Below are 8,273 nucleotides of genomic sequence, written 5' to 3' on the forward strand. Positions count from 1 at the left end.
GTCACAACGGATCATCTTGAAGTTGCTTTTAACCACAGAGTGAGGATTATTTTTGCCGAGTCACTGCGTCGAGTTAAATGATGAAGTTCTCCACGTAGCAGGCTGGTTCAACCTTATATTGAGCGTATAAAAACACAGCTAAAGGAATAAATACGTCCTTTTTTTCCCCTCACTTCCAGAGGGATAAATCACCTTCAGAGAGCCAGCTGACGCTCTTCTACTCCGGTCGTTCCTCCGACCGTCCTGAACCACAAACGACTCCAACACTGTCACCAAAACGCTAAAGTGTGTGTGTGTGTGTGTGCCACTTCCTGTCGGGCCCTGAGGATGATGATGATGATGATGATGATGATCTCCTGCCTAGTCAGCTCCCACTGCAGCCACAGGAGGTCATTATCCCCGTAATTAGGGATGGTTAGGAAGATTGGCCATCTCTGTAATATGCATAATAGCATAATGTAGCATGATGGCGTGTCTGACTTTAGGACTGACGACACCGACACCAAAAAACCCCCCCCCCAAAAAAACCCAAAAAGAATAACGAAGGAAAATGTCAGTGACATGTCCCCTCATTTAAAAAAAAAAAAAAAAAAAATTATTTACCTGATTGTTTTTTCTTGCCTCGGGGGTCACAGCGTTACGACTCGAAAGAAACATCTGGAAGCGATTGTGAACGAGCGCTGCTCAGCGTGGGTGGCATTTCCAAGAACTAAATCATCCACATCCTTTTACCACCCTTGGCTGCCCATAAAAGTTTGTTTAGATTATGGCATATTTAATCCAGGTCAGAACTTCAAAACACACACACACACACACACACACTCGCGCGCGCGCACGCAAAAGTAGAAAAACTTCGAGCGTAATTCTGAATCCATCAGAACCAAAAGCAAACTTCATCAAATCGGACGTAGATGGGTAAAATGTGAACTTTCCCCGTGGGTGGCTTCACTGATTAGCATGCTAACCAATCAGCGTCAAAGCAGAAATATACAAACGCTTTCGCGACAATGCGGGATAAATGTCACTTTTGGCTGATAATTTGACCGAATGACAAAGTTTTACAGCAGTAAAACGAACACCGACTGTATTTTTGAAATGTTTTCATCAAATAGGGAAGTGCGTGGAATGTCGAATGCTGTTTGAAACACACGCTGTACTGCTAATTCAGTACAGTCCCCTCCATTGTTGATGCTAGTGCTAAAGCTAGTGCTAATGCTAATGTGGGGGAATGGCTTTTTAAGCCATAACTGGAAACTAAACTTGGTAGTAAATATCAATTTAAGCACAAGCAGAAATAAAATTCCCTTTTAATGTGGAAAGAACGGGGATGTGTCTATGTTTTAGAGGATTTTTACAAGATTATTGTGTCTTTCACCAGAACAAAATGGTTGACATTTAAAAAGGGGAAGGTAGAGCAGTTTGTGATGTATCGCCTTGTCAGAGAACTTTGAAACAACATTTGAAAACTTTTTGAGTCGACGTCCTCTGATTCCTCTTGACACAGGTCATGATGTGAAGCCAGGACAACGGGAGCGCGCACAGCCGTGCACTTTCTTCAGCTGTGGCAAAAAAAAAAAAAAAAAAAGAAGTCAGGAAATTAGACGCCTTCAAAATAAAAGATCTTCCATGAAAGTAAGGATATCTCTTTTTTATCGAAAAATACAGCAAAGAGTTGAACAAATTGAAAGCAATAGTTAATAGATGAGGGATTGTAAAAGGAGATTCTGCATTGTTCAATTTCAACCCACCGTGTGTAAAGTGTTATACGAATAATAATAATAATAATAATAATGATAATAATTTTGATGATGAGAGGCTTCATAAAATAAAATAAAAATTTCAAAAAAACAACTTCAGTGAAATACGAATGCAAGCTAAGATACAGATATCACGCATGAAAGACATCACGGGATAAATTAGTTGAAATATTCAAAAAAAAATACTTGCGTGGCACAAATACTCACTGAATGCTTATGAGAAAATAATGTCAATCAAATGCTTAATGCAAGTTTTAGTTCCACACAAGTAGCGCTGACTGCAAGAAAAAGAGGCTGGAAAAAATTGCTAGTATGATGCAAATTACAATCTTTGTTTTGGAAATTTATTTTGAAAAAAAACTTTGGAATATTTCTATTGGTGAATTTAAATTTTTTTTTTTTTTTTTTTTTTAGAAATATGTTCCATTATGTCACCATTTAGATGGCTTTACATCAGTGTGCTGAACTGAAGCAGACGAGCTTCATTACAGACTTTCAAAACAAGAGTTTTATTTTGGAAAGGCCCACCAGAAGTCCTTCTCATCTCTCTCGCCTTCTCGCTTTGCACAGGGTGGTTAAATTAGTGAAGGACGGGGGAGGGGGTCGGAGGATGGGAGGGGAATGAAACCCTCAGCATTTAGCGGTGTGTGTGTGTGTGTGTGAGAGAGAGAGAGAGAGAGAGTGAGAGAGAGAGAGCGTGTGTGTGAGGGATAGAAGACGCTCATACTTCTCACGTGGAGGAACAAACGGAGCTCCACTTTTTTGGGGGGGGAGGGATAGAAGCAGGTAAACCGAGGAGAGGCGACAACGATGCTGCCAAGTATGTGACGACACAGAGACGTAGAGCTCCTTTTATTCAGTCATTCATTTTTTCCCCGCAAGTTTTCTTCTGTTATTGATTAAGAAGAAATCAGAAAGCGTTGGGGCGCACGGACGGGTCATGGAAACCCCCTGGAGGAGGAGGAGGAGGAGGGCGCCGGCGGGGGGAGGAACGAAATGGTTAAGAAACTCGCTGCTGTTTTGCTTCTTCACAGGTGAGAGTTTTAGTTTATTTTGTCATTCGCCGGAAGTTTTGCTTTTAATGCGGCTTGTTTAGAGAGAAAAAAAAATTATGGATCAAATTTGTTCCATAAAAGGGTTTTTCTTTATGTTTAGGGAGGGGGCTAGAAAGTGGTGAGTGTGTAAAGAGGTGGAGTGGGGTGGGGGTGTACGTAGGGGGTGAGGGACATCGTGCCATTGTCTCCCAGCCTTGCGGGGAGACAGGAGCCAGGACCTGAGAGGACCACCCAGGAGGAGCACGCCGGAAGTCTGCTGTCAGGACCTCCGGGCATTTACATGGAAATATTCCAGTAATTATTCAGGGATGTTGCGTGTTGCTTGGGCTTTTACTTTGAAAGAAACATCCATCAAATATGAATGTCGCTACAGAAAAGCCGAGAGAATAATGAGGATTTTCTGCTATAAAATACTATTTCCCACGTGAGAGTACGTATTTTCCTTCAGGCACACATCATTTGAGTGATTGCTGAGAAAAAGCAGACACACACCCACACACACACACCCACACCCATACCCACCCACACACACACACACACAGCATTTATTTTCTTTGCTGTGTCCCTCATTTGAAGTCTGGATGGTGAAAGACCTCCATGAACCCACACTTGAAACAAGCTGGGAGTATGTTGACACACACGCGCGCGCACACACACACACACACACACACACACACACACACACACACACAGAGCTGTGTGTACAATGCTTTTGAATATGCACAGAGCGGAGTAATGAAAAGCATTCATCTCTCTCTCTCTCTCTCTCTCTCTCTCTCTCTCTCTCTCTCACACACACACACACACACACAATTAAAAGTGTAATAGATCCTACAAATGTCACGTCTGCTGGGTTCATGGCAGTTTGTTTGCTGTTAAATCTGCTTAATTTGGCCTGAGAGCAAACAAACCAGTTACACGGTGTCCTGGTCTACCAGACTCACAGAGAAAGTGATTCATGGGCGGTTTTAACACCTTGAGAGCTAAATAACCTCCAATCACGCGTCAGCATGGTCAGAGGTTAGTGCTGGCTACACGATGTGGATACTGCACTGTTATACTTGTAACAGTCAGGATTTATTAAAAAAAAAAGATCCCTGAAAGAAATTTACTCCGCAAAAAGTGTGCCGTTTTTAAAGACTCTCGTGGCCCAACTCTGGTCCCCAACCCAGTGGTTTGGAAACACTGTTTTATATTCCGCGTCATCAGAAACTCCCTTCCCTTGTCCCACTGTTGTTTCCTCATTCAAACCTCATTTTAAAGTAGTTACAGCGGTCCAGCTGATATACGGGGGCCCCCTCCGTGCTTGTGGCCCCCAGAGGCTCCACAGGTATTGATTGTTTAAGAGCCTCACACACTCCTGAGAGGTTGTGTGTTTGACTATTAGCTCCTAAAAGGCTCCGTATTTTTTTTTAAACGAGCCTGCGGGGAAAAGTTGTCGTTCTCCTTTTACTCTCCCAAGTTTTTCAGTCTTATGAACTTGTTTACCTTGAACCTCGTGACCCGAGCTGTTCGTTTACTTCTTCATCAGCGCTCCTCACAGCCTTTGACGTAGTGTGCGTGTGCGTGTGTGTGTGTGTGTGTGTGTGTGGGGGGGGGTGTTGCAGGTGCCAGCAAGGCCCAGTGTGAAGGCTGTCTAGAGTACTGCTGTGATGGGTCGCCACCTTTCTGCTGCTCCTACTACGCCTACATAGGAGACGTCCTGTCGTGAGTTTTAACACACACACACACACACACACACACACACACACACACTTACCTTTTGTTGTCCGACAACTGTAATTTATCAAAAACTGACCTTTGACCTTCCGTCCGCTTCAAGCAGTGATAGACGAAGCATGTGGTGGAGACATGAAAGGAAGCATGGTAGACCAGGGGTTTTCAGCATGAGGTCCGAGGACCCCATGGGAGTCCTTGAGTGTCGTCTGGGGGTCCTCAGCAAAAGGCTTATTTACACTTTCGTTTGAAGCTCAGATCACGTTTAAATACATCCTTGTAAAAAACGTACGTTTCTTGACATTTAAATGGTTGCTTATTTTCTTGTTTACTTGCTTGTCCCTGTAGCTTGTAGTGCTTTTTTTTTGTGTGCTCATTTTCAGGCCATTTTTATTTACAGGAGGGAAGTGAAGTGAGATTTTGTCCGGGTTGGTTGGTTTGTTGGCGGTCGGTAAAAATTCAAAAGATTTGTCGCAAATTGCGTATTTTTTAAATGCTAAGAGTCCTTATCGAGAGGGTCACTCCAGAAAAAACTGTTAATCCTTCACCTCACTGGACCGGTGTCCTGGTCGGTTCTCTTTCAGAACATCCATCTAACTGTTCTCATGGTTCTTGATCCTCTAACCGCTCCACCAGCTGCCTTTTAACATGCCAGAAGACTCTTTTTTGGAGGTTCTGACCTCTGACCTCTGCCTTCCTTGATTCAGGACAGCTGCTTTCACACTCTCACCTAGCTGTCCTGGAACTTTGACGTCTGTGTGTGTGTGTGTGTGTGTGTGATAGTCTTTATCTGGAGCATTCTCTCAGATTTCGCCGGCGCTAACTAACGCTGCCAACCGTGACCACGCAACAATTCTTGTAAACGAGCGGCGTTCTATTTTCTAGTGCCAATTCACACACTCCTCTGCAGTGAACACACGCGCATGCATCACACAGCCGAGTTACATCGGATGCGGCTGCGGTCGATCTCCATGGAAGCAACTTATTTGTGTGTGTGTGTGTATATGTGTGTGTGTGTGTGTGTGTTCTAGGGGCACTGCCATCTCCGGTATCGTCTTTGGCGTGGTGTTCCTGATGGGGGCGGTGGCGGCCTTATTCCTGTGCGTGTGTATGTGCATGAAAAATGGACGGGGCGCGCGGGTGGGTGTGTTCAGCACCTCATACATCAACACTGTAACACAGGGCTACCCGGGTGAGTCAACACACACACACACACACACACACACACACACACACGTGCGCGCGCGTGCTCAGTGAAACCTCATCTCCACTCCCCCGGGGAACTAAACCTGAGAAGTACTGGAATATTATGGTCTGGATCCACCTTGGCCTTGAGCACCAGTTATGAAAAGTCTTTTTAAAGTGCGAAAGATTCCCACCGTCTCAGGTTAACCCTCTCAACGCTCGGTGGCCTCTCTCTTTGTTTCCTCTCCAAATTTACGCTTTAGAAGTGTCTTTTTAACAATTAACCATTTAATGACAGAAAGGGAACGCCAGCGCGTCCCAAGTTCTGAAAGAGTTCCCATGAAACACAAGAAAAATATGAGGATGTCGTTGGCGTCTGGACCCCGTTCTGTGTCCGATGGGTTATTTTAAAGTCCAACAAACCAAAGTACGCGACTCTCAGTTGTCAAACTTAGAAATGGAGTGTGATGTCCAAAAAAAAAAAGGAAACCTCTTTTTCCGAAAGTTTTTATTTCACAATAAAATAAGGAGAAGAACTAGCCATATTGCGCACTTTCTGCATGATCAGCACTTTTTTAAACAAGGCTGTAGAAACCCTACCCAACTTCATCCTGTTTTTATTTTGGGAGGATAAAACCATCCTTCACATCCAAGCCTGACTTCAGTGACACTCTCTACGTCCTAGTGTGTTGTTTTTCTTTCTTTCTTTTAAAAAAAAAAAGAAAAAAAAAGTGATTTTATATTTTTATTTTCTAGGCCTCATCATTTATTTACCTCCTTCCATGCTCCTCGGTGTATCGCCTTCATGCTACACTGGACCGCCACTCTCTGCTCTTCCCTTCAGCTTGTGATCGCGTTTCATAAACACGACACTGACACACACAATGTGATGCAATATGAATGCATGTGGCTGCAGGAGCGGGAGCCGCATGAATTATTTTCTCCGTCTCGAGACTGTAGAAGAAGCTGCAAGCGGCTGATTTATATTTTGAGAGCCCTTGTTTTTAATCTAAGACATCAAGTATTTATGAAGTCATTTCATCGCGACGGTGTCGGATGTAAAGCTTTCCACTGCGCAATCATAAAAAGAAAAAAAAAACAAACCCCAAAAAACAAACCTCGAATAATTTTCGCTGATGCAATCTTTCGGTTTGCAGGACATCTATTCCTCTTTTTTCTCCCCCCCCCTGTCATTTCTGCTGCTTTGATGTTTCAGTGAATAATTGAAGCCCCCCTGGTAAGATTCATGCATTGTGATGTGCAAAACCGTTCCCTGTGGTGGTCAAGGTGCAATTACTCAGTTTAGCCACTAGAGGGAGAGGTTGTTCTATAAAAGCGATCCAAAAAAAATAAAAAATGAGGGCATAAAACAAGTGAAGTTTGGAATTATGTAAGTGATAAATGTTCTGGCTAATGCTGCTCTCTCTCTCTCTCTCTCTCTCTCTCTCTCTCTCTCTCTCTCTCTTTCTCAGGTCCTCCACCTCCATACACCTATGACTATGAGATGTACCCGCCCCCCCTGCACCCTCCGCCTTACACCCCAGCTCAGCCGGCCAACTACTCGCCCCCTCCTCCTTACCCCGGGTGCACACGCAAATGAGACTGTGCTGCAGGGATCATCCGCCGGACAGCTGAATTATGCCCTCATGGCCTGGTTTTCTTTATTTCCCCAACACCTGGAGATGATGGCGGTGCACTTCAGGTCTCTAAAGGGGGCCCGAGGGTGGTCTGGTGCAATAATAAGCCGGCCAGGTTATTCTGCTGGGCAGTGCAGCTCGGAAATAAATAATAATTTAACAAAATAATGGTTGGACGCCGTTGGGATAGACTTGGCAGCCTTTTATTTCCTGCTAATAACTAATATCTTTACCCATCCCCGGCTGTGCACTTCAAAGGCACGGCGCCGCTTTGATGGAGGTGAGGACCACTTCTGTAGGCGTGTCAGGGAGAACCTCGTTTCACTGGAGGAAAGAAGTCTTTCCAGGACATAATTTAGACTCCGTCTATGGAAAGGGATGATCTTTTATGACTTGATTTATAGCTGAGGCGGATGACGATAAAGGTTGTTTTAAACGGATATGTACTTGAAAAGTTGTTGCAATGAACTGGCTTTTTTTCTTCTTCTTTTTTTTTTTTCTTTTTGTACTTGAAAGAACATGAGGGTGGACCTGAGGGTCACGTTACGTAAACCCAAGTGGATTTAAAGTGGAATTGAACCGTTCTGTCTGTGCTCCAGGGTGACAAATTAAAGGAAAACCTGCTTTTATTTTTCTTGTTCTTTTTTTCTTTAAAAAAAAAGAACAAAATGAAATAATAAAAATAACTTTTATAGATGTTAAATTGGGTCGAGGTCCGGTGAAGCTCGCCTTTGCACTCCTTTGCTCCGTTTCAACACTAATTTATTCAAGAATTGTCCTTTAATTTGTCACCGGTATATGTGATGGATTATTATTCCTATTTTTATTGTAAATTAAATGTGAACTTTAAAACCTGGTGTTTTTAAAGTGTATATTTGTGTTTGTGTGTGTGTGTGTGTGTGTGTGTAACAGCGTGTACACGC

General features: G+C 43.6%; 1 protein-coding gene across 1 annotated transcript; it reads left to right on the forward strand.

The window, feature by feature from the left end:
• The first annotated feature begins 2,441 nt into the window (after positions 1-2,441).
• Positions 2,442-8,225, forward strand: cyyr1 (cysteine/tyrosine-rich 1). Its single transcript, XM_086225575.1, has 4 exons — positions 2,442-2,791; positions 4,420-4,519; positions 5,560-5,720; positions 7,186-8,225. Exons 1-4 carry the CDS (start codon positions 2,698-2,700, stop codon positions 7,311-7,313), a joined length of 483 nt encoding a protein of 160 aa, XP_086081701.1. The 5' UTR covers positions 2,442-2,697; the 3' UTR covers positions 7,314-8,225.
• Positions 8,226-8,273: the final 48 nt, after the last annotated feature.

This window comes from Aulostomus chinensis, chromosome 1 (genome assembly GCF_037954235.1).
Source record: "Aulostomus chinensis isolate RoL2024-O1b breed Wild chromosome 1, RoL_Achi_v1.0, whole genome shotgun sequence".
Lineage (NCBI taxonomy): Eukaryota > Metazoa > Chordata > Actinopteri > Syngnathiformes > Aulostomidae > Aulostomus > Aulostomus chinensis.

Excerpts from the sequence above, each read along its gene's own strand:
- cyyr1 (XM_086225575.1), top strand. The coding sequence starts at position 2,698 with ATGGAAACCCCCTGGAGGAGGAGGAGGAGGAGGGCGCCGGCGGGGGGA. Across the intron at positions 2,792-4,419 it reads GCTGTTTTGCTTCTTCACAG|GTGCCAGCAAGGCCCAGTGT; the intron begins GTGAGAGTTTTA and ends GGGGTGTTGCAG. Across the intron at positions 5,721-7,185 it reads TGTAACACAGGGCTACCCGG|GTCCTCCACCTCCATACACC; the intron begins GTGAGTCAACAC and ends TCTCTTTCTCAG.